Raw genomic sequence first — 26,062 nt, forward strand, 5'->3', positions numbered from 1 at the left:
GATTCTCAGTCACAGGCTGTGTGTTCCAACTCCCTCCACCAGCTCTTCCACCACTGTTTCACCAAGTACTCACTGTTACTGGGAGATGAGGCTCCCCCCACCCCATCTTCACGCTCCTTGCCGTTGCTCTGCACAGGTTTTGGGAGAGCACCCTGAGAACAATCCATCCTAGGAGGGCTGGGACTCCATCCTTTGAAATGAGAGCATGGGAGGCAAAGGAAACTGTGAAACAAGGTGCTCTGGGTTAGGCTGGTTTTGATTGCACCGATGAAAGAGTTCAAAAACTTTATTGACCTATAACCTGATTAGAATATGCCAGATGAGAACCAAATATTGTACAGAAAGTTGTACAGAATTTTTTTTACATAGAAAACTTTACATATCTGTACCATATACATTTTGTCCATCTGAAAAAAATTTCTACATCCATTGTAATACAGAACGCTTGACAATCTTGTCTGTTAACCATCAGAATACAATTCACAGTATGAATACATTTCCAATAAATTTAACCATCCCCAAACCATGCCAGATTTGTTACTTGAATATATTCAACATTAAATTCTGTACAGAAGAGTGAAATCTACATCGAACGAAAAACATCTGACAGCAGACACAACCTAGACTTGTTTGCAGTGATTCAACTTCCAGTCCTTAAGGGATCACCATTTCAATGGCTTGCTATATGGAAAAGCCCTAAAACAAGTATATTACAGGTAGTTAGGTCAGTCGTGGTATTTCTACCACTGCTCTTGACAAAAGTCAGCAACACGAATTTCTGGGCTACAACGAAACCAAAAATAAAAAAAAAAAGAAAAAAATCACAACCCCAAAAAATAACCCCAAACTTCTAGTGCATTTGGTAAACAATGAAGTGTTGTGGGTTTTCAGCAAATTGGTAATACAGAAATAAAACAATTCCGGAAGAACTGTATAGTGTTAAAGAGTTTATATTACAGACCTGCATCTCTGTACATTTTCACAGGAGGATGATTACTGATGTCTCAGGCAGCCTGAGTGTGCAAAAATCTTAAGAGTATCAGACACAGTCACTAAATATCTTTTACCAGCAACAATAATCTCCGTGTCTTTTCACTATAAACATGTTTTCCTTCAGCATACTGCTCTCCCGAGTTGTACTTCCTGCCGAAGCTTAAACCTTTACAGACGTAGTTCTTTGGGTAGGTTTTGCCTCCCTCCCTGCCTGCTGTGACCAGCTGCTGCTCTCACGCTGCCCAGGACAGCAAAGGGTGTCGCAGCCCGTGCTAGAAACCGGCTCGGTGCTCATCAGGAGCCAGGCAGAGAGGATCCATCGGGAAGGGAAGGGGATGGAGTGTCGCGCTGTCAGCACCCGTACCGTTAACCCTCGGACACACAAACCGTTCTGCTGGGTTTCTGGACAGAACAGCTCCGCTGCTGCTTGGTCCTTTGCTCTAGCTGAGGAGCAGAAGCTCAGAATCGGAGCACTACTCAGTCCCTGTCTGCTACTGCTTGCCCATCCCAGCTTCCTGCTCCGGGGGCTGGGATATCTGGAAAACCACACCGATCCGCAGGAAGAACCTCCGCAGAACAGCCCGCAGCTCAGGAATCAGGTCGAACTGCATGATTTCACACAACAGAGGGTAGTAGAAGGAGGCGTGAGCCTTGAACTGAGGAGAAAACAAACAGAAGGATTCTGTTATGCACCAATACGCCTCCGAAAGTGCTGGGGGGAAGTGAGGAATGTTCAATACTCTCCCAAGTCAAGGTGAGAAACCACAAAGTGAGGAGCAGAAACACCTTTCCAGCTGAAGCCAGCAGGGCTGGAACGAGGCCGTGATGTACTCTGGCACTCGACCTCCACACTGACTCTTGCAATACTTATTCCTCAAGAGGAAGAATTTTTCTATTATCACTGGTTAAGTTTTTTTCTTGCAGTTGGCCCCTTTCGCTTAATATTTCAGCCAAGTTTTGTTAGAAATAGAGGGGGAATCTAGATATAGATTTATTTACAGTGGAATTACTTTGAAGAAGTTAATGTGATGTACATGTAACACTGGAAGCAGAAACGGGTATTATTTCTTGGAATGAAATATTGGCCACTAATTCTCTTCCTCAGCAGGAGCAGGGGAGCAAAAGCTACTGGACACATATTTCTGAAGGACTTGAGCATATCCTGGGATTTCTCAGGACACATTCTGCTTCATCACTCACTACTTTGCCAGTATCTGTCACGTGCAGTTTCACGGTATGTTCTCTCAGCAAAGGGTGTCCATGGAGCAGCGGTAGCTTTTAATATCAAGTGTGTAACTGTGTGTGAAGAACAGGCCTGGAACTACCTCCTACCAGTCAATGTTGTCTTAAATTTGCCATGCCAAGCAGTTACTCACCCTTTCATCGCTTATCTTCAGGACTTTAGTCAAAAATAAGAGTAATAGGTTAGTCCAGGCTTCCCGGTGACTTTCAGACGTAAGGGTGAGGAAGTAGCTCAGGGCCTCACTGCAGACACTGGAGACAGAAGACAAAAATTAGTGACAAAAATTAGTCACAAACCTTTTACTTCTGCAGAGAGGAGCTTTGGCTTTGCAAGGACACCAGTGCAGAGCCCTGGGGCAGAACAGCACTGCCACCCAACACACCTCCTTCCTGCAGATGACAACAAAGAGAGGAGAGAAGTTAGGTGAGAATTACTTCTCTTTTTAAAGAGGAGCTGTAACAATCCTGCCTGGATGTGTTCCTGTGTAAGCTGCCCTAGGTGACCCTGCTGGAGCACGATCTCCAGAGGTCCCTTCCAGCCCCCACTGTGCTGGGATTCTGCAATACCAAAACAAAGGTGACAAAAACCTTTGTTCTTTGCTGCAAAACCTGTCCTGAGAACCAAGAGCAGAGGCAACAGTAGCTGGAGGCGCAGAACTCTCCACACCACGTAGAAGCTCTCCAGGTCAGCTGCGCCCACCACCCGCCCGGGTGAGCTCTGGGGGTTTCCTGCATGCAGAGGAGGTCCCGCCCCACCCGCAGCAGGAGCCGGGGTGCAGCCGTGGGGCCCTTACTTCAGCAGCCTCTGCTGGACCTCCTCCCAGGCGCTGGTCCGGCTCTCGTCCGTGTACATGCGGAACAGGATGCGCAGCCCGCAGGCCAGGCTGCTCGTCTCCTGCTTCAGGAGATTTGGCTTCGATTTGCCTTTGAAACCTAGAGAAAGTCCAAGCATCTGTTCAAATTTCGGTCCAGCAGACATTTTTCCTTGCAGTCCCCTGCTTCCAAGCATCTCCTGCACACAGACAGGTCGAGGAACCGCCTTTTGCAAATAGCTCCTCTCCACATTCAGTGCAGGGGAGCACGGCTAAAGATCAACCTAGGTACACACAGACCACAACTGTGCCTGGCACCCACGTTTACACCCATGAATAATAACATCACGGCCTGCCTCCAGCTGAAGGGGGTCTGTGCAGGCACAGAACAGCTCGCTGCATATTCCCAGTGTGCCTTCACCTTTACAAACATGAGTACAGTTAACGGGCACAAGGAACAGGTCGAACACCATGCTACAGAGAGCCCATCTCCCAGAAAATGATGTATTCTTCACGTACACACTGGTAGATAAAACAACCCCCCTAATGAGTTTTGGGGTATTGTGCCTGCAGCTCCTACACCAGGGAACAGCTTGTCAGCTGTAACCAAGGGAAACCTTCAACTGCAGGAAATCCAGGAGATACCTGCACCTGCATGGATGAGGTCTCCTCCACTTTGGGGTTCCAGGGTTGTGAAGTTATGGCCTGACAGCCAGTTTTACATCCAGCATCATTTTGGCTATTTTCAGTCAATTCAAAGCACAGTAACATTCTTACAAAATATTTCTCAAAGGTGACTGACTCACCTGCTTTCCAGAGAGCAGTTCTTTGTTCGTTGTTGGAGTTAAATGCTTTAGCAAACCTGTGGGATTCCAGCAGGCAGTCAAGAAGCTTGAAAAGCTGCTGTGATGTTAGGAAACGATACATCCCTTGGTCTTGTGTATCCACATGGACATCAAAGTCTATTGCATCTCTCTAGTAAAGAAAAGATATTTAAAGTAAAAAGTCACACATGTCACAATTATAGGGGTTTCTGAAATTTTATCCACTACATAAAAACTGTTGAAAATGGAGATACTTGTTGGTTCTACCCACTTGTGCTGCTGCTAGATTCTCTGCGTCCTCCTTTTTGCTCGTGGCTGGGAAGAACACAATATTGTCGATGGTCTGAATGAGTTCCAGTTGTACAACACATTTGATCAAAAGAGCAGCAAATAACTTCTGTTCTGGAAATTCTGCACAGGAAAGAAAAAAAAAAAATTGCTCGTTAACTGAAGAACTGCAGAACTTCTTTCCTTTTTGGTCTGTTTTGGGGGTAAGCTGAAGAACAGTTGAGCTTCAGGCACATACGTAAAACAAACCTGGAATCCACCCATCCGCATGACTCTTCTAAAACTCTGACTGATCACCATGGTAGCAACTGGCAGGTTAAAAAAAGTCCTATTACTTAACTTTAAAGTCACCTGCCATATATTAGACAAATATTCAACATTGCCTAAAAATCAGCAAAACGAGTGGCTCAGGACAGTGCCGGTATCACCAATGCTTGTTTGTACTTGTGGCAAGCACTAAAACCACTAGATATGAGAGTTTTACGCATCAACATGTAACTCTGCACAAGTATCTGAAGAGTCTGATGTACTGTGTTCAAATCAGTCTAAATACGCTTCCCCCCCAGTTATTGCTTCTGTTGCATTCTGCAGAGAGAGAACTTGGTTCTTAAGCAAAAAAAAAAAATAAAAAAAAAAATAAAAAAAATCTTCTCTTTTACTGAGCATTATAAGAGAATTATTTTTCATACTTTGCTTTGGGTAAAAAGCCCTTCAGTTAGAAGCTGAACTATAAATTTTGGAAGTACAGGGCAAAAACATGGACCCACAACAGAATTCTGTCATACTACACAAAGATGAAAATTTAACCAATGTGGTTTTCTTGACATGTTTCTAAAGTGATAGCTGGGGCTGCAACTAAAGATTTCAAACATCAGCTGAACACAACTGTTAACAGACAGAAAATGCCAAATCACAACAGAACACCCACTTGCTGTTGGCCTCGTTTTACTCAGTTCTTCAGCTACTGTGGCCCGTGTGCTGGGCTGATATGGACGACCATCGGATGACCTAGGCTGAATAGAATCATGAATATCTACTGACTTCTGTGAGATTGTGTCCTGAAAAGAAAGTGAAAAAAAACCATAATTAACTTACAGACAAGTTTTGTGAGCTAACTGTCACTAGCACTGTACTCTTCATAGCTTAAGACATTGCCTGTTTCAACACTGCACTTTTTAATTCACTTTAGTTTTATGTGATATTAGCATTCAAGACAGATGTACTAAAAGGATGACCTAAGAAAGAACTGAAAACTTAAAGAGGAATAAATACTGAATTACACAGGGAAGTCAATGGGCAGCATTTTGCACAGGGTTTTTTGTTTGCCACCCAAGTGTTCAGTGTGTTGGCCAACAGCTGGTTTGACTTTCACCACACAAAGTGTATGAGGTTTGCTACAGGGTTATCAGAGACATGACCTACAGCAAACTTCTGGAGCTGCTGTGGCTGCAGACAAATGTCTCTCAGTTCCTTGCCATTTTAAAGCATTAAATAGCAATTTATCTCAAAAAAAAACTTTTTCAAGTAAATTAAATTGGATTTAAAGTAAGTATACTTTGCCCTTATTCTACATCACAACAGATTTGTATCAAACTCTTGCAAGCTGTTAAAAAATATTTTATTTCAGCAGCTTACCAGTTTTTCTTTTGCATCAGAGGAAGATCCAGAGCCAAACTCCCCACTGACTGGTCGCCAAGTCAGCAGCCTTGGAAGCAAAAAACCAGTACCAAATTTATTAAGTTTGACATACAAATCAGAACCAATATTTTAAGAAGCCCACTTTGGTTTATGTTTTAGTTTAACTTAATAGAATCCAAACATAAAAAGAGGTGGATATAGATACTTCATAGACTACTAAAGTAATTTCCATTTATATATACATCTTATTCTTTCACACATACTGAAAAATTTAAGTATTGTGGTTTTTGAACTTCAGCATCTCTACAAATTGCCTCGGATGGAGAACTGGATTATGTGGAGGCAATTAATTTTTTTCAGAAATACTTGATTTGGCATTAGGCCAAACTGAAATAAAATCGAGTGCCATTAGTGGGCCTAAATATTGGTCCTAAATATAAATAACTGTATAAATATTAACAGTTGTCTTACGCATGAGGGATTGTAGTTTTGAAAATATCCAGCATGCAAGTACAAGTTTTATCCCAGATCTCTAGGGTAAACTTTTCACCATTTAGGATGACAACATTCTCCAAGCAGTTTGTACCAGACCGTGCCAGTTGCTCATTGTCTGGAAAAGACAAACAGTGCATTTGTTCATTCACACTCAACATAGTAAAACATCAGTGCTGTTGAGCAGAATTTGGTACAGTCCTACCTTGCTGCACGCACCAATACAGCTGGGCAAAGATGTCATCCAAAAGAACATCACTGAGGACTTCCAAGTACTGTGTGAACACATCACATATTGCATAAAGTGCGTGGTTGCAAGTGGTTGTCATCCACTCGGCTTTCTAGGAGTGGAACAAAGAAAGTTACAGCTTTGTTTGAAGTGAAACTCCAGGACACACATCCCTGCAGGCAGATGGACACATGGATTCACTCTAGTGTCACTCACATCTAGTGACATGCCATTCTTTTCTCTATCTCAAACCCCCCCCCAAAATGTGCAGCTCCAGGTTTTGCTTTGCTTGAAAAAAAACTACAGAAACAGACCAACAATTATTCTTGGAAGCCAGATTACAGGACTGACAAGCACTGACATCATCAAATAGCAAGTCTGACATTAAACTTAGTGTCTAACTGACCCTGCCCTAGCTTAATAGTTTAACACCAAACTAAGTTTTCTGTGTTTCTTCCAAATATTTTCCAGGGAACAAGCATTTAGAAAGCAAGACATTTCCTTCTAAAGTAGTCAAACAGACCCTCCCAAACAGCTGACAGTTTTGATCAAACTTCTAATATTAACAATTTACATTAGCTAGCCCATTTCAATTCCACTTCCTTGTTAGGACAGTCCCTGGGCCTAGTTTGGCAGGTCAAAACCTGTTTGGCTGGTCAAAAGGGCACAGTGAAAGCACTGCTGGTCTGGGGTAGTTTTGTTTGTTTGGGGTTGGTTGGTTGGTTTGTTTTTTTCCCCAGTCATCAGTGGGGCTAGTTCATCTGAACTAGCAGAGCTTCTAACTGTGACTTCACTGCTGATTATCAGCCTTGTTCCATTGCATGAAATGATGTCTCAGGTTCCAGCCATGTGTAAAAGCTTTCTTACCAACTCTAGAAGTTGCATTTTATGCTATTCTTCTATTGTTTTTAAGTTACTAGACCTTTTACACACATGATTTAAAAAATAAGAAAAGTGACAATACCTCTGACAGAACACTAGTAAACCAAAATAAGGGTACTGGAACTACGGGTGAACCACACAAGCTTTGTTCCTTCATTCCTTGAGAAGAGCTTATACTGCTAATCAGGTTTTCTGCTCTAAATCTAGATCTCATGTAAATTCTCTCCCCCAGCTTTTTCACCTCAGTCTGCTGCTCTGGCAGTTTCATGTTGTCAAATATCCTGAAGACAATCCGAAACAAATCTTGCCACCAGTGTTTTTCATAAGTATGGCCATATGTCTTCATTATTTCAAACATCACTGTTAAACCCCTGAAATGAAGAAAGAACAACATTTATTAAGAGTTACAAAAAGACATGCACTAAATCAAATATGTCCATCTGTAACAGCAAGGAAAATTAAGGAACAAGTATTTCCAGGTGAGAAATACAGAGGGCTAGAAACAGATATTAGTCTTCTCACCAGCTACAAAGGGAGTCCAGATGCACAGTCTGCACATAGATGTGTAAATTTAAAATGATTTGTATACAACCTCTCATATTTACCATCACCACCTCAACAGAAAACACTTACCAGGTGAAAAGCCATGTTCAGGGATAGCTGGTTGCTTTTTAACTGCTTCTGCAATCCTCAGGTGGTTAATCAGTGACAGTATAAAACCTGTTTTAAATCCCTCACAGGAAGTATGATGGACAAGACACAGGAAGGCAGGCAGGACTGGGGGCATGAGTTTTAATTAAAACCAAAAAAGATTCCAACAGAATTTTGCTGTTGGGAGTCCATCAAAACAAAACCTACACATTGCATTAGCATTCTAAGTTGTACTGAGATGTTTTAAATAGTTAATAGGTTCTATAATAAACAAAAGTCACTATGTTTTTATTTACTTTAAATTATTTGCTTTAAATTATTTTCAAATGAACTATTTAAATAGTTCTTATCTTTGTGATTTCATGGCTATTCTTCATAAACCGGCACCAATGGTGCTCTACAAGTCCCTGAAAGAAGGCTGGAGCCAAGTGGGGGTCAGGCTCATCTCCCAAGGAACAAGTGATAGAACGAGAGGAAATGGTCTCAGGTTGCACCAGGGGAGGTTTAAGTTGGACAGGAGGAAAATCTTCTTCCTCTAGAGGTTTGTCCAGGCCTGGCCCAGGCTGCCCAGGGCAGTGGTGGAGTCCCCATCCCTGGAGGGGTTTCCAAGACGTGGAAATGTGGTGCTGAGGGACATGTGGTGACCTGGCAGGGCTGGGATGACTTGGTCATCTTAAAGGTCCCTTCCAAACAAAACAACTCTAAGATTCTATTTGCATATTTATAACTTTAAGGAAACAGAATACTTATCTATCTTAACATAATGCTATCATGACCACGTAACTTCATTACTATTATAACAGAAGACAAAGACTTCATGTGTCAAGAACACAGACTTAAATTCTACATTCCAGCACCTACTAGGTGTTTTTTAAGAAGTCTGGCGTTCCCACAGTGCTATTAAACACTTCAGTCATTTCACAACGGTCACATTTACAAAGAGAGTTGTTTCTATTTTAGAATCGTAAAATAAACCTTTGAAAATTCAAATTACAAATACTGATTGTTACCTGGTTCTTACATCTAATTTGCATCTATTGATGATACAGGACAACTCAAACAGAATTGGGAACCATCCTCGCACCCACACTCTGTCTTCAGGAGCTACATTCATGTCATCACTTGTGTATTCCTTGAATGCCTTTAGAAGAAAGCACAGGGAGAGAGTTGTAAGAGTTAGCTTCTTCCAAATAAAGCACACTTTGGCTGTAAACAGCAATCTCTGCTGTACTAGTATTGCACCCTGGTACCTCAGGCGAGCTGGCAACCAAAACAGTACTGAGAAGGTGAAGTGTTTTTCAAAGCAAGGCTTAGTATATTATGAAAAATACACTAAAAATAGATGAGATGATACATTCAAGCACCAGTTTTTGCTGGCAGTTCAGTCCAAGTCTCTTACTTTCTTTTTACAAAGTCAGGACTGAAGGTGAGGATCCACCATAACACCCTGAGAATATCAAGTGTTTTTGCTGATGCCATTGCACATTCCTCACAACCTCAGTGGCGAGCAGATCCTGAGATACGCTGATTCCCGGCAGCTCTCAGGAAGGTGACCCCCCAGTGGAACTGGGGAGGGGCAGCAGGGAATCAGAGGGGAAAAAAATTGCCAATACTTTCAAAGCCTGTGCAGCTTTATACTCCTATCGCTTCTGAATAAACTACAATTCTCACCGACCTCTGAAACTTGAAGGGAAGCCAATAAGGTTAGCATGAGTACCCCTTTTCCTTAGGAAAGCCCAGCTGAGTGAAGCAGCTGTATGACCCAGTCCCTGGAGGCTGTACCTGGGGTCTGTCAGAGACGTATTTCGCGCAGTGGCGGATGAGGCGGATCGCTTCCATGCTGGTATCTGGGAAGGCTGCATTGCAGGCAAACTCGGACAAGCACTTCACTGCGTCCTGGAAGGAATCTATGGTTGCTGGGAAATGTTTTTCAAACACAAGTGCTGGCAGAAAAGCGTGAACAGAAGGGGGAAAAAAAAAAAAGGCATGTTTTAAGATCTATTAAATCTAATACAAATTGATTGTAACAGAATTCTTGAGAGACTGATGCTATGAAATGCTTGAGTAGTAATAAAAACTGAAAAATGAATGCTCAACCAGAAAAAAAAAAAATCACCCAGAGAGCATTCTGTTTTGACAGTAAGTATCCAAAATAAATCAAGGTAGTATCTAGTCTAAAGGAGAGGAATTTAACAGTAAGCAGGAACAGAGCAATAGGCTGCTGCTTAACACAGGCCTCTGTGACCAGAGCTGCAGAGGGCTGCAAAAAGCATGGAGATACAGCCACAAAAGGATTGGCCCTGTTCCCTTCATTTTAAATAATCACTTCTGAGGAAAAAAAACATTCTCCATCAATGCTTAAAAAAGTTGTAGGAACTTGTGGAGGCTGAGAAAGAATAGTGAGATCCCTTATGGCACTTAAAGCCTGAAATCTAGATTAGAATGATGGGGTGGGAAGGAAACAACAACAAAACCCCACACAACCAAAGAAAGAAACAAAGAAAAAAAAAATAAAAAAAAAACAACCACAAAAACATAGTACCACCTAGCTCAGCACTTTCTCCTCAACAGGGCCACAGATTAGCAGAATTCAGCAACAAGGAGAAAGCTAAGCAAACAACATTGTAGTAAAGTGACTATACTTCTTTTTCTGGGGAAAAAAAAATTCTTCACTTAAAAGTGTACGTATTAAGTAAAATTATCTCAGGCTTGACTTGTTTTACTACTAAATGCTACAAACAGGCCATTTTCTTTTTTTAAGAGGCATAAAGGAAATCAGATAACGATAACCTTATTGAATCATTTTCTTAAGTATTCTCCCAGAGGATTGGTTTAAAATATAAAACACTGCTTGTAAAGCATGAAGTGATTTGAGAGATGGGCTGGAATGGCACCAGAGAAACAAAGCTTCTCAGCCTCCGGAGTCCCATGTGCTTCCCTGGTGTCATCGATACTCACTGACAATGTGTCCCGTAGTCTGGAAGGCAAGTTCCACGATACTCTCATCCTGATCCGAGGCTGCCAGATGAAATACTGAAAAAATGTTTTTCCAGCCAGAACGAATGTTAGCAGCCTGGGAATTTACCATCTGTGCAATACACCGCACAACCATGTCCCGAATGGTAGGAGACCTACATTAAGATAATGAACAATAATGGTTTGGACAAAATTACATGATCAATTAAAAGAGTGTAATTCTCCAGCAACTGAGTTTACAAAACCATTTAAAACATTAATTGCAAAAGCTGGTGTTTATGATCCTAGGTAATTCAGTTAATTGTATGCTATTACCTGTTTCTCTTCATGATATGTTCAAATGGTCTTAGGAAGTCCTTCTGGAATCGAAAATTAGCAAGTTCTCCTTTTTCTAAGAACTTCATTGATAGTTGCCTTAATGAATCTACTGCAAAAATAGCTACATCTTCATTGGGATTGCAGCCAACCTGATGAGGTATAACAGAAATGCATAGTAAGCTTGCATCAGAACTCTTACAGGTCCAACCCAAGCTGCCTTCATATTTGGTAATGGACAACTGAGCAGCCCTGGAAAATTAACTAAATTAAACAGTAACCAATTCCATAAATCACGCAATAATCCCTAACCAAATCCAGCTATTTTCTACGTTTTGTATTCTAGCATTTAAAACTTTCTAAAAGTAATCAAGTTGTCTAGAAAGAATTCAGCAAGCTGTATTAATAGTGCATGTCAAACATTCACCTGATAAATAGCCAATTTAGACTTGGACAGAAAACACGCTCTTACGCTGAGCTCCATAAAACACCCCTGAAAATTAGAACACAAAGCTAAAGGCAGCCAATTCTAGACCCAGTTCATGATAAATAACTTCACCTCTTATTTATACATTTATTATACTGTGTACTTCTGACTCTCACAGACACTTCCAGCTTTACAATTTTTGTTTTGTGTCTGAAGCTACTTACACAAAAGGACAGAAAAAAAATGGTATAATTCAGCTAAGCATGAGCTGTTCCAACCAATCTTTAAATGAAATTTATCTGTATCGGTAGCTCAAGGAGCATGCAGGATAACCACTGACAGGGATACCTTATTGAAATGATCTCCAATAACTTCCCAGATTCGAGACCACTGCAGCCTTATCCGGCCCATGTTGTAGTAAGAAATCTCCACAATCTTCTGCAGACTGAACATCCGAGGGTGGGTGGCCGACAGCAGCTCATCCATGGACACTGCGCAGAGCCAGCGCACAAAATCCACTGCGAAAGGACCACACGTTTTAATGCAATGTTCTCCCAAGGTTTAAGACAAAGCTGCTTTGTAGTTTATGGGGGAGGGAGGAATTAAAAAAAATATAAAACCTACCAATAGCATTTCCATCCAACCTTGTAGATCCCGTAAATATTCTGTAAAGTGCAGTTTAAGACATTGTTACGATTTCTTAAAAATCATCTATTAGGCATGTATTCAGGATTTAAAAAAAAAATAAATATACAGACACTCCCAGACTACTTTTATTTATTAAAAAACAATTAGTCATTCTGGAAAAGTGCTGAACTTGGAAAATAAAATCAGAATGACTTCCATTATTTCTAATATTTGAAAGTAATCCCCATAAGCATGTGTGGAGACTGGAGGTGAGCCTTGTTTCTAACAGCATCTGCTCCTCAACAGTGACTAATGAACAATGTCAATTTAGAAAATACTCAGCCCTGCTCTGAATACCCAAGTCAAATTTCTCCAGAGAGCATAATTCACATTTCCCACAACAAATGGATACTTGAAACAATTCCCATTATGAAGTGGGGAGAAATACTGCAAACCTAAAGAGCTATTCTGTGTTTGATACTAAGCCTCCAGATTGCTTGATGTGATTTTACTGCAAGGCAGCTTCCACAGAACTGACTCTGATCTCGCTGCCTATAGTCCATCACAGAAATGCTCTAGGCCTTCAGAAAGAGTCCCCTTGTGACTGTCAGTTCTGACAATGATTTAAGAAAACGATGTTTTCTAATTTATATGCTGAGAGAGCAAGATCCATTAACCCTCCGGTCTGATCAGTACTTCATGATATAAACAAGGAATATTTACGATGTGTATTATGCCTGATGAAATCCAGTTATGATGAATGTGATTCATAGAAAGGAAAGCAAGGAGTCAGTAATTACATTTAGAAGAAAAAGGGTCTGTCGATAATGCTCCCTGCACTAAGGCACGATGAAAGTTGCTCTGTGCTACTATATATAGGAGATCATGATTCACCAGGCTGTACAGCAGCCTTCACTCTCCAACTCCCCTGGAATCATTTGCTCTCAGTAAAATGGCTTCCTGCCTTATCTTTGCTCTGTTCCTTCTTGCCAAAATACCTCTGCTCCATAAAAAAAGAAAAAAAACCCACGAAACCAAAAAGCACTTGAATATGGTAATATTTACATGTTTTTTTTCCAAATAGGGCTAAACTATTAATGTCCTGTTACTAGCACAAGGTATTTAAGTGTTGCTAAAAAAGCTTGAGGAGGCAACAGTGAATTTAACACAATACCTGTCTACAGCAACAACCACGCTTTGGGAGCTGGTTTCACCAATTGATTCCTGAATACTTGCAATCTGCTTCCAATCCACGTTTCCACCAACTATGGAGAACAAAATTTGACAAATGGGTAAGAGATAACACAGAAGGGGCTAGGAAAGAAGAAGAAAAGCTGTGCCACCACCAGTATAATTAAATACAGTTTTAATTCACAAAAAAAGAGAAGTACATTATTCATTTCCCTTGCATAAGCTGGACATCTTAGTCAATGGTTCCACAGTTCCAAAGGATACTTTGTGGTCATCATAGAAAGAAAGTTAAAGTACCTGCAACACAGGATTTGTGAAGAAGATTGAAAAAACCAAAACAGGTGAGAAAATGACCATGCTCTAATAGTCCTTAAGTGCATGGAAACCAAATTCCTTTGAGTTAGGGATTTTCCTATAAGGCTAAAGTGATCTGAAATAAAAAGATTTAAGTTTCCACATGTGCACTGTAACAAGTATTCCAAAAATTCAAATCAGAAACATTTGATGTTTTTGGGCATAGACTAGTTCCCTTTGAAATGCAGTTGAGAGGGGAAAAATGTCTTTATGAGCTGGATTCTACACCAACGACTAGCAAATATGATTTAGAGACACCTGACTACAGTTGACATTCTTGAGCTCTTAGGCCTTAAAATTTTTAAAGACAAGTCACTTCATTGTAGACACATCACCAGGATTTGGGAATAGCAGAGCTGGATAGGTCATCAAGGAACACTGGAGTGAAGAATGCATATTAGAAGGGAAAGAAGCAGCTCAGTCTATGAGATGTTGGCAGACTCATTAATTTCCAAGCACAAGGTTTACCTTCAGCAGCTCTTGGCAAGGTGAGGGGAGGACAAAGGGACAGGCCAAGGGAGACAAAAGTGACATGAAAAAATTGAGGGAACACAAAACTTCTACTTGGCTGTAGGAGAAGTTGTTCAAAAGGCAGAAGACACTGAGTGTCACACTAAAATGGAAACTTTCTAACAGTCAGATGGAATGTAGGGACTTTCTTGATGCTTCCACAGTTTCCTAATAATGTACATCTCTGTGTCTTTTAACTGTGTTCCCATTAAAATAAATAAATAAATGTAAATAAACATTTTAAGGATAAATTAAAGTAAGACTAGTACACTTTTCTAGGAGGATATGAAAAAATGACCTCATTTACAAAGTAAATTTTGGCTCTCAGGCCAACCTAAAAAAAGTACTTACTCGGTACCAAAGTAACCAAAACAGGATGTAACAGAATTTTAGAATTTAAGCTAAACTTATCTCCCACCCGGTTTGAATATTGCCTACTTCTTGCTGTTTCCTAACAGGATGCTTAACCTACACATACTAACTTGCCTGTTTTGTAAGACACCTGGTGCACTAATGTTGCAATATTATCACATCTGGTCATACCACCAGCAATCCATGCTTATTTGGTAACATGCTTATCCATGCTTATTTGTGCTTTAACAGAAATGAACAATGCAGCATTTTCCCACATTTCCCACTCTCCCATCCTCACAATACTGAACAGAGCAAAACAAATATTCCCAAAATAGGACAAGATCTATTCAAAGCCTAAGACAGCTTTACAAGGACTACTTCATCTCCAAACTTCGCAGTCAACAAACAGTGACAAAAACAAATGACAAACTTTGATATCTGTCTGAACCAAGCCCATTAAATGAAATACTTCATGTCTGCATTACTTACCCAGTCCCAGCCCCACAAATTCATCAGCAGCCTGATCTTTTGTTCCAGTGAAAGAACCTTCCCTGCCACGCACTGTCCCTGAGATGTAGCGAGGTTTCACTCCAGTTCCTATTAACTGTGCCAGTTCAAGTTGACTGATGCATTTTAGAATCTATTCCAGAGAATGAAGAAGTTTGTTATCAGGAAAAAGTAGTTTGACATAGGAAATAAATAAATAAATAGATAATCTTTAGGCAACTCTTCAGAAGAAAAGAATTCTAAATGCTCAAGGTCAGACAAGTATTTCTGCTTTTCTAAAATGAGTATGAGTTTAAATACTATTGGCTGAGTCTCTCAATTTTATTTCTCACTTTGACATGTTTTGTTACTTTAATTGGCTGCATAATGTTCAATTCTACATACTGTATGAACAAAAGTACACACTTGGCACTTATCTAAACCCCACTGTGTTTATGCAAACCACTGTGTTCAAAATCAGTACAAGTGCTTTCTTAGTTTAAGTACAACTGACTCTTGTACCTCATGCCAGGAGTTTCCTAAATAGTTTCCATCTGTATGAGCCACCGTGATGAGAGTTTTAATTGTGTCAATATTCTTCTGCTTCATTTCAGTAATACCAGAACTCACTGTGAGTAACGTAAATCTTGCTAATGCTTGCACATAGGCATCTCTTTCAAGCTACATGTGGGAGAAGAAGAAAAAATAGATTAAAATTGTCTTGCAAGTATTTTCTCTGTTTCTTCTTAGTACAATGTGTGTGACTTCAGCAGCTACATCACTTACCTTTCTCTTATTAGAACTGAATTTCCAAAGCATTCTGCACAGTGAAAATATCTCATTATTTACATTCTGGTGAGAGTTACATCTCTAAAACGCATGTGCAAGGGGAGAGGAAAGCAAAGCATTCACTATCCTGTCACAGTTCAACAGTTTTTACATAAAGTTAGTCTTACAAGGTTGTTGGTTTTTTTTAGTTTTGTTGTTTGTTTGGTTTTTTAATGTTTTCAGTGTGCACATGAAATAATGCAATGTCAAACAGATACAATTTGCTTGCCTCTCTTCAGCTGTCCCTACAATGGACTCATGAGAGGCCAATATTCCATTTATTAACTAGTAGTCTACAATAACATAATAGTATGTTCACTGATGATGATTAAAAAAAGCAGCACCCAAGTTTAACAACAGTCACCCTCTGGAGCCAGAGAGTCTGGAATTCTTGGCATTGTGCTTCATGCAAGATACATTCCTGCATTACATCAGGAATGACATTTCCAGTGCCATAACTGTTAAAATAGTATCTAATTATAGAAGTCTCAGATTAGCGTAGTCGAGAACAGTACTTCAAACAGTTCACAGGCACATTACCTAACTTACAAAACAGGCCAGAAGGACTTTATGAAGCAACACAAAGCTAAAGAGCTTTGTAGTGCAGCTAGAAAGTACTTTAACATTGAAGAAGTCAACTTGCAGGAAAACAAAGATACAGTACATAGGCATGGTGGCACTTCATCAGAGAACGCCAGGAAAAACAAAGGTCACTTTATTTAAAATACTTCCAGTTAAGTATCAGATTAAGGAGTGACTGCAGAAGCAAGCTGCCTCATGGTACTGCAGACCATAGCTTCAGGAACAAGAACTAACAGGAACCATACTAACACTTTGGTAACACACAAAGTGTTGTCTCAAAGTTAGTTTTTTTACCTGAATGTTGAAAATGCAAGCAATCCTGATTGCACATCGTATGCCCTCCAAACAAAGAGAGGCGACTTCTGTGTCGTCACAGTCTTGTAGGCCCACACTGAAGGCAGCTAGAAAAGGTGTCCATGCCAGCTGGAATATATGCAAAATAGAAGTTACCTTAGCAACTGCTAGTACTTGAAGGGAACGTTATATTCGACATCTTGCTGAAGTGTAAATTCCACCCTTAACTCGCATCATTAACCTTCAAGTTGCCTTTGGCTAAAAAGGAGATGGAATGGAATAGCCATGAGAACAGGACAGAAATATGGTTAGAAAAGCTATGAGACAGACAAAAGCCATGCAGATGCTCCCCTCAGAAGGACTCTTCTTCAGTGACCAATGAACACAACCATCCTCAGATAACTGGGAAAATTGAAACCCCAAAGCTATGCCTGTTAGATGTCTATTGGACTTTTGGTATTCCCAGGATAGCCTTTATCTTTGCACAGTGAGAAATAAAAAGTATTTATATAGTTACTGCAAGAACGAACACAGTGTATAGCAGATTCCTTTATCCCTTTATGATGAAAAGTATGTACTTAAATAAGCAAAGTTTGTCCTGATAACACCAGAAAGGAAAGGGGAAAAAAAAAAAAAAAGAGCAAGGTAAAAAACAAGGCAGCCAGCTTTATTAATTCCACTAAAATTACACCAAGACAACAACAAGAAGAGGATTGGGGTTATTTAGCCTGGAGAAAAGGAGGCTCAGGGGAGATCTTCTGGCTCCCAACAACTCCCTGCAAGGAGGCTGGAGCCAGGTGGGGGTCGGGTTCTTCTCCCAAGGAACAAGCAACTGGACAAGAGGAAATGGCCTCAAGTTGCACCAGGGGAGGTTTAGGTTGGACATAAGGAACAATTTCTTCTTTGCAAGGGTTGTCCAGGCCTGCCCCAGGCTGCCCAGGGCAGTGGTGGAGTCCCCATCCCTGGAGGGGTTTCCAAAAAGTGGAGATGTGGTGCTGAGGGACGTGATTCAGTGGTGACCTGGCAGTGTCAGGTTAACAGTTGTACTGATGATCTTAAAGGTCTCTTCTAATGTAAACAATTCCATGATTCTGTGATTCATGAGCCAGGGCCTGGGGCTCAACCTGACCTCACTGCACATCACTCCAGGGAACCGTTTTCTCATGGCAATGGCAGTCTAAGACTTCACCTTGCTGGAGGAGCTCACAGAGGGCCCATACCAGGACCAGGACTTGCAGGAGGCCAGCAAATGAAAGCACAAGTGCCCAATGATTTATTTCAGTGGTAGTTAAGCCAAAGACCAGAAGGTATTTTGTATTAAGAAATAATGTGATTTTCTAGGTCACTATCTAACCACGTCTCTCACCTTAAACATGGGCCTCACATGCTCCAAGTGTGTTGCACTGGTAAAAGGCGCCTGAACGTGGCTCACTGCCTCCATCAGAGCTTTTGCTGTTTTAGCCATTTGTTCCATTTCCAGATTATACAGGAGTCTTCTCTGCTTTTCACTAGCAACACCTGTAAACACATTTTTATCCTCTCATTTGTGCATCTTTAGCAGTGGTGTCCTCAGAAATATAACAATTTTAAATTTTCCATTAAGTGCCATACTCAGAGGAAATTTTTCTATTATATTTATGTTCTGAGATTACCACACCAACAAGATATTTCTTTTACAATATAGATCAATTTTAACTTAAGGCAAACTTATGTATGAAATACAGCCTAATTTTAGAACTTTACAGAGTTTATACTTGTGCAATAAGTATTACCTCTCCATCACCTCAACTGACCGCACAAATATCACATCCACTAAGCTAAATTTAAAGTGAGCAGAAGTTTCATTGCAATCTATCAGCACAGAAAATAACAACAAAAATAAGTGGATGTCCTTCTTTTGAGGGAGAACTACCTTAATCACCTATTCATTTCAGTAGTGGACCCCCACCTTGTCAAGAAACAGAAACTCAAGTAGAAAGCAATAATTAGTTTCTTTAAAATTACAGTAAAACCATTTTGCTCATTGAACAAATATTGAAAATAAGAGGGATTGTTTTCCAGATGCAAATTTCCTGTAAGCAATCTGGTCATAATACTAATCTAGGACTTAAAAGTATACAAACTTGACTATGCTGGGAGAAAGTCACATTTCTTAATGTTCTCTGTAGAAAAACTAGAATGAGTAACACCTGAACCTTCACATGGTGCAAAATACAAAAGTTTTTCTGGTATTAGAGATAGGAAAAGATAATTAAGGTGCATTAATCAGGGCCCTAGAAATCAAATAATGCAAACTCTTTGAAGATGACAGATTGCTTACTGCAGCAAAACACAATGGTTACCTCAGAAACAGAAGATACAAATACTGTGTGTGTTCTGCATGATGCCTGGCAGACACACCATCACTTCAGAAAGCCCTCAAACACATTTTCCTGTGTTGCTGTTGAACAAGAAGACCTGTCTTCTCCATGGTCAATGCACCATGTACCAGGAACTCAGATGCAAAGTGAAAATAAGCAGTTGCACTTAGCCCAGGTTTCATGCACTCACATTAAAAGGAGGATACAACATTAGAAGTTAGGGCTCACTGCGAGTCAGTAAGCAGTGCTCACTTCACTCATCTCTCGTTTTAAAAAGGAGACAGCTTCCTGACACCGAGGAGACAACACTTGGAAGAAAGCTAATACTGCAACTACTTACTCTGTTTACTGGATTTTGTGGGTATTGTTAATTCCTTTGTTTCTTTCATTGAAATCTTCTTCCCGGCTATTTCATTATAGATAGCAGACAAATATTCTTCAGGGAGATCTTTGCTGTCATTGATACCTCTATTCATCTTAATATACTGTTCTTTTGTCATTTTATTCTTAACCTGAAAGCCAGACAGATGTTAATATCAACAGAGGAGGCAAGTTCAGAGCAGTTACAATGCCACCTCTAAAGCAGCTGAATAGATGAGAAGTTACCATAAAGGACAAACCTGCCCATCCAGAAGACATAAGTATCCAACACACACAAGACTACACTGTCAGATCTACAACACACCACAAAGCCCCGTGGACATTACAATACTCATAAATACTCAGTAGGCTCCGCAGAGCAATGGGAGAAACAGTTAAAAAAACCAAAACCAAATAGTGTTTTTATCTTGTTGTACAGACTAAGCTACCTGTTTTAAATATAAACCCAAAGTCTCCTAAGAGTTCAATATTCTTTCCAGATTTTGCTTAAATGATGGTGGCTAATCACCACACAATTCCTGTTCAACACTGAGCAGGGAAATACCTCACAGCAAAGGTGTAACCAGAACAACTTTAGAATCTCAACACTTACAAAATGCAATACTGTTACTTAAAAGATGCACAGACTTAAGCCACTGAATTTCTTACACCCGTGCAGGTGTTAAATTGAACATGAAGCTTTTACAATTACACTGTCACGAAGCCTGAAAGCTAGATGTCTATGGACTAGACAAGTATTTTTCTAGCAACATACCTGTGGACTGTGAAGATCTGTTGTCAACATGATAATTGAGTAAGCTAAAACATATGCAGTATCTGCACTAGCAAAAAGGGTTTGCCTGAAGGGGGAGAGGAGAAAAAACAGCAAATTTAACATATTAGGATTTTTTTCCTTACTATTCAGCTTTCCAAAGTTCTGAAGACAACATATGGCTTACCCCTGGTTACATTCTAAATATCTAGCAGCAAACTTCTCCATTAGGCGATCAATTTTTTGAGCCTCTCCCGGGAGCCGAAAGCCCTCTAGGAACAGGCGCAGAGCTGAAACAAAATCCTTCCCTGAAAAGTCGTGTTGGTCTACATATGCATACATCACTTCTTTGTTAAATTTATCATTGTCTCCCAGGAACTCCCCAACCTGAGTCTAAAATAAGAATAGAAAAGACAAACTAGTGCATTTACATTGGAAAAAAACAGAGCAAATAAGAACAACAGAGTCATACTGCCCATATACCTCACATGAACAGAGGCCTGTGCAGTTAACTGAGACATGTTCCTGCTTCTCCTCCTCACTCTGAAGCAAAGTATTTTGGCTATATACTCCATCAAAATGCTCTTACAAGCTCATATATGCTTACTTTCCATCGGTCAATAATACCAGTGATTGACTGCTCTCTGTTGCAATGATTTCGCAGCTGGAATATTTACCACAGGGATGAAAAGCTCACAAAATTCAACTTTATTGCCACTGGAGTACAGACCTCAAACAGATGCCAGTGATGCTCCAGTATCAGTAGCTGGTAATCAAATACATCCAAGCTGATCACTGTCAATGCCAACACAGTGCAGTGAAAAACACTGTGCATCCAGATAAAGATGCCTGTCTATATAAATTGAGGTTAAAAATTTGTTTTGATGGCTGATTCTTATAGTGAAATCTGTGACCAAAGTCACAGCTGCAAGCATGGACACATGGGAGTCCCTCCTCAGAAACGAGCCAGGGTGGCTACCAAACAACAGTGCAGACTGCAGTTTCAGAACCCACCCTCCTCAACCAGGCAGTGTGGGACCCCTCCAAGTCCAGCAACAGCTGCTAGCTGTAAATAAAATCAAAGAACTAATCTAAATTAAATAACTTTCATTTGGGCGGCAGCAAAAGAATGCTTGTCATATTGTTGCACCACAGTATGTTTTTGCCATCTCTGAAGGACAGTTACTTCTGACAGTCCCTCACTGGGCTTAAGTATATACGGTTTATTAGAGTGGCTTCTAGCTACACTAGCAACTAAGTACAAGTCTTGAGTCAGGTCAAGTAGGTCAGCCTTTCCCTTTAGACTCTGCTGAGCTGCAGGATGCACAGAGTACAGGGTAGAGCTCTAATGCATACTTCAAATTCCTTGAGCTTACAAATTTTAGAAGCGTGAGAAGTTTCCTTTTATTCACTGTACAATAACATTACACACTTTAAAACACTATCATGTGATTTGCAATTAGTATAATAACATTGGCATAAGCAAAAACAACTGTCAGGAAAACAGTTTTCTTACTGAATCTAATCTTTCCTCTTGATGCAAGAACTGAGCAATATCTTCAGGGGTAGTGCCAAGCATTCCTTGTTCTTGCAGGTATTGAATCCCCCTCTTTGGTTTCTTATTGAATCTGTACAACCAAGATCAGAATGGAATGAGAGTTAACTCTTTTGCCCATGTACAAAGCCATACCAGCTTATGCAAAGAGATTCAGTAATTTTGGATGAAAATATACGGATTCAATATTTTTCCTTTATTAAACTGTGCATTAGATAGGAATGAGCTACTCCCTTCTATGATTATTCCCATCATTACTGGATGATTTTATGGGGTACTTTTCTACTGTAAACAGCCCCCTGTCCTTCTTTGCTATGGAACTGTCAACATGGCAGCCAAGAAGCTCCCAGTAAAAAGAGCTGAACACCATCAGTTACTCTGGCACTCATGAAGAAAAAAATATTCCAAAGAAATAGCAAAGTCTTGGCTTGGAAAGGAACAATTTCACTCTGTTCTTTCTGAAATCTGCATGAAACAATCAAGAAATCCATGAGTTGCCTGAAAGAATGGAAATGTAGAAGACACAGAACCACGTAACTGAAACCAAGCAAAACCCTAAAGGACTGAGACATGTTTGTTCAGGGATCGAGAACTACACTACAGAAACCTTCTCCTTTTCCATAAAGTGACCTCATGGAGGTGAGATGGCTGAAACCACACAGAAGACTCATGTCAGACTGCACTGAGAAATTATGCTATTATCTGGTTGTAATTATGACAAGTTAATGAAAGGAAGCGTATAACTTGATTCTTAAGTTCTTAAGCAAATAGGCACTTTCATCACTAACTTGTACACTAAACCAGGTCATATTCAACTCATCACATGAGTTCAATGTTCTTTTTATCCAAATATAAAAATTTTATTTTAGGCAAGCAGGTCTGGAGAAAAAAGAACAAACATTCAGAGTACTCATCTTCTAGCTGTGAGGAATTAGGTTAACACAAAACACTGTTGACAGGCTCCAAAGGGGACACCACTCAGCACCATTCACCAGAGGAAGTGCTGTTACATCCCGTTTTTTTCCTAACACAAGATGAATATCTATGAGGAGAAGGAAGAAAAACCCAGGAATCTTCATAGCTCCAAAAGAATCCACCCTCCCATGGGTGATAAAAGGGCACTCACAAGTCAATTCCTTGTTCTATTATTTCCTTTTGCTGCTTTAGGACCTCAAACTGCTCTGGGTTGTCAGTGCCAGACATCTGTGTGCTGTAGCTGCCAATTCCTGATGAAGCAGTAGAATCCAAGGAATTCAAGCTTCCGTATCTGTTAATTGTCTCAGGGGGTTTGGTTTCATTGCTGTCCTGTTCTGCAGGTTTTTCTTGGCCTATAAATTGGAAAGGGTTATATACATACAAAGAAAAGAAATCACAGGATATTCTTCAAACCCTCTCTGAAGGCTTCTAAAACTTACTGGGGTTATACTCAAGGATATGTTTAGCTTTATACAAATATTTTCCCAGCCAAAGCAAAAGCAGAAAAACAAAACAAATTACTACATCATACCAAGGAGCATCCATTCAGTCCATACATACCTGAAATTTAAGACTTAAATTATAACTATAATTTGTAGGCACTTGGAAAAAAAAAAAAAAAAGACACTTTAGGAACCCAACTACAGATCTTTTATTTTCAAGTCCAATGCTACTTTTGACTTGAAGCAAACCATTCTATGTTTTTGAATTAGAGTGTCTAAAAGTGTTTCTGATCAGATATGCCAAGGAGCTGGTGCTCTCAGTTCACCAACACCTCTGTGCTAACCACCTACCAACTTTAAACAATCTGAAAATTCCGGCATAACCTTAGTACTTTTTGTCTTAGTACAGATCAGATGGTCACCTTAGTGACCATCACACCAGTACAGGTCAGATGGAAACAAAATTAAAACAAGTGAAGTTTTAATTACTTTACTGCTTACAACCCTAGAAGTTCTATAACAATATGTTAATATACTAAAAAAAATGCTCTCCATCCAGTTTGCTTCAGTAATAATTTAATCAGTATGAAGCGAGATAAAATTAAGAGAGCTCCAAAGTAAGTTTTGTGATCCTTTTAAAATTAGAAATACAGAAAATAACATGATTTAGTAATTTTTGGTGCAGTAGCATACTACGAATTCATACAATCAAGAAAAGACACTGCAAGACTATTTGTTCAAATGACACCAATCCAAACTTACCAATATTACTACTAAAGAAAAAAAAGTTTCTTCTCTTTTTTAATGCAAGAGGTTTTACCAATCTGGACACTAACCCTATCAAAACAGTGGAAAAATGCACTAAAACTCCTTCAGCACCTCTTCACTAAAGCCAGAAGAAACACTTCTCGTGTCTTACCAAGTGTTGTCTGAGAATTGGGATTTACATATTGATCCTTACTCCACTCCACCATGCACTTCAAGATTGACACTAGACATTCCAATCCTTTTTTTCTCAAACTTAATTCCTATAAGAGATTCCAAAAGCAATACATTAGTGGAATGAAGTGTTTAGTGTTAACCTATCCTGCCAAGAAATATGATGCTTCATAAAGTCTGGTGGAATTTTTACCTGAACATTGGACATGCCAAGTTCTTGGCTCCCCCTTCCTTGAGCAATCTTTGACAGGTCATTAACCAGCCTTTCAAATATATTTGCTGCATTTAAATCGCAGTCGTAGTTCACATAGATGTCCACTACACTCTGGGCATCTACAAACAAAGTTACACTGTCAAACTTGGAACAAAAACTAGACCACAGAATCCCAGACTGGTAAGGGTTGGAACAGACCTCTACAGATCACCTTGTCCAACCCCCTGCTCCAGCAGGGTCACCAGGAGCAGGGTGCCCAGGATTGTGTCCAGGCAGGTTTGGAATCTCAGTAGAGAAGGAGACTCCACAACTAAATGATCACTTAATGAAAGGAAAGTAGTTTTGTGTTCTAGCATAAAAACACAAAAACTAGAACCAAACGGTCCTTCATACCTGCACATATCCTTGTCAGTGTTTGGATAACCATCCATTTATGATCAAATGAGCTAGTCGAAGTTTCCAAGATGTACAAGAAAATTTCTTTGAAGAAAACCTAACAAATATTCCAGGAAGAGGGAGAAAGAAAAAAACCCACATATTACAAAGACAGTCACTAACTTTGACAGCCAGAATTTTGACATAATTTTAAAAGCAAGCACTTGAGAGGTACAAGAGATACAGGAAGAAAAAAAGGAGGAAAAGACTGAATACAATTTATGCTTTATACAGTCAAATTAGGAATGTGAATTATTACTCATGTATTTCTGGAGTTTTGTCCAGCTTAAAGTTTGGTTTATATTCTAATCACTCAACCCCAGAAGAACCTGGAATGATGTGAAGTCCTGAGGTTCCATTAGCCTAACAAGAAGTCTAAGTTGCTGTTACAAGTTCATTTGGGATTTTGAAAGGAGTGGTGTTACCTCATCATAAAATAATTTCTCTAGGAGATGATGATATTGTGGCACAAACATAAAAAGCAGCCACTTGTGCCAATTTAAAGTATCGGATCTTCATTAGAAGGGAAATATCCTGACGCAAAAGAATCATTCTACAGTATTAGATTATTGGAAGAAGGGTACTGGTCAGGCACAGCATTTCATTTAATATTAGATAATCCCATGTATTACAAAATTTTTAGACATTTTTATGCTATTAGCCAGCTGGAGAGAAGCATAAGGCTAATTTCACTTTAAGTCACATATTCAGGGAAAAACAGCAACACTGCTCTTCAAGCAACTTTGATGGTAAGCTATTTCTTCAAGCAAAATGTGCTAACAGTATTTCTATTTTACTGGCCTCTTTGGGGAAAAGAGGCACACAGGACAATCCCAGTCACTAGTCTTAACAAAGGAAACAGCGTGACAAAATATGTGGAGTTCAACACAACAGATCAAACACTTACAAGCCCTTAAATATACTCAAGAGTACTCGACTGATTTCAGCCACAACTTCATGCAATCCAAAGACAGGAAGACATAAAATTTTAATAAAGGTGTTGATACAACTAAT

At 39.9% G+C, this 26,062-nt stretch overlaps 1 protein-coding gene across 1 annotated transcript in view; it reads right to left on the reverse strand.

Moving 5' to 3' along the window:
- Positions 1-1,484: 1,484 nt before the first annotated feature.
- The window catches only part of ARFGEF1 (ADP-ribosylation factor guanine nucleotide-exchange factor 1 (brefeldin A-inhibited)), a gene marked incomplete at its 5' end in the record, with an annotated part of 32,883 nt that continues 8,305 nt past the window's right edge, over positions 1,485-26,062 (reverse strand). Inside the window, 29 exons of the mRNA XM_008935814.1 lie at positions 1,485-1,649; positions 2,370-2,487; positions 3,030-3,168; positions 3,854-4,022; positions 4,143-4,282; positions 5,088-5,217; positions 5,795-5,864; positions 6,269-6,407; positions 6,495-6,630; positions 7,642-7,771; positions 9,062-9,192; positions 9,834-9,994; positions 11,010-11,182; positions 11,343-11,494; positions 12,118-12,287; positions 12,394-12,434; positions 13,571-13,661; positions 15,295-15,445; positions 15,814-15,972; positions 16,996-17,124; positions 18,362-18,513; positions 19,696-19,867; positions 20,491-20,575; positions 20,675-20,880; positions 22,004-22,115; positions 23,169-23,370; positions 24,380-24,488; positions 24,593-24,732; positions 25,007-25,106. Of these exons, the coding sequence (XP_008934062.1) occupies positions 1,485-1,649; positions 2,370-2,487; positions 3,030-3,168; positions 3,854-4,022; positions 4,143-4,282; positions 5,088-5,217; positions 5,795-5,864; positions 6,269-6,407; positions 6,495-6,630; positions 7,642-7,771; positions 9,062-9,192; positions 9,834-9,994; positions 11,010-11,182; positions 11,343-11,494; positions 12,118-12,287; positions 12,394-12,434; positions 13,571-13,661; positions 15,295-15,445; positions 15,814-15,972; positions 16,996-17,124; positions 18,362-18,513; positions 19,696-19,867; positions 20,491-20,575; positions 20,675-20,880; positions 22,004-22,115; positions 23,169-23,370; positions 24,380-24,488; positions 24,593-24,732; positions 25,007-25,106 (3,972 nt within the window). The remainder of the gene's footprint in view (positions 1,650-2,369; positions 2,488-3,029; positions 3,169-3,853; positions 4,023-4,142; positions 4,283-5,087; positions 5,218-5,794; positions 5,865-6,268; positions 6,408-6,494; positions 6,631-7,641; positions 7,772-9,061; positions 9,193-9,833; positions 9,995-11,009; positions 11,183-11,342; positions 11,495-12,117; positions 12,288-12,393; positions 12,435-13,570; positions 13,662-15,294; positions 15,446-15,813; positions 15,973-16,995; positions 17,125-18,361; positions 18,514-19,695; positions 19,868-20,490; positions 20,576-20,674; positions 20,881-22,003; positions 22,116-23,168; positions 23,371-24,379; positions 24,489-24,592; positions 24,733-25,006; positions 25,107-26,062) is intronic.

Source organism: Merops nubicus, unplaced genomic scaffold (genome assembly GCF_000691845.1).
Source record: "Merops nubicus isolate BGI_N331 unplaced genomic scaffold, ASM69184v1 scaffold20172, whole genome shotgun sequence".
Classification (NCBI taxonomy): domain Eukaryota; kingdom Metazoa; phylum Chordata; class Aves; order Coraciiformes; family Meropidae; genus Merops; species Merops nubicus.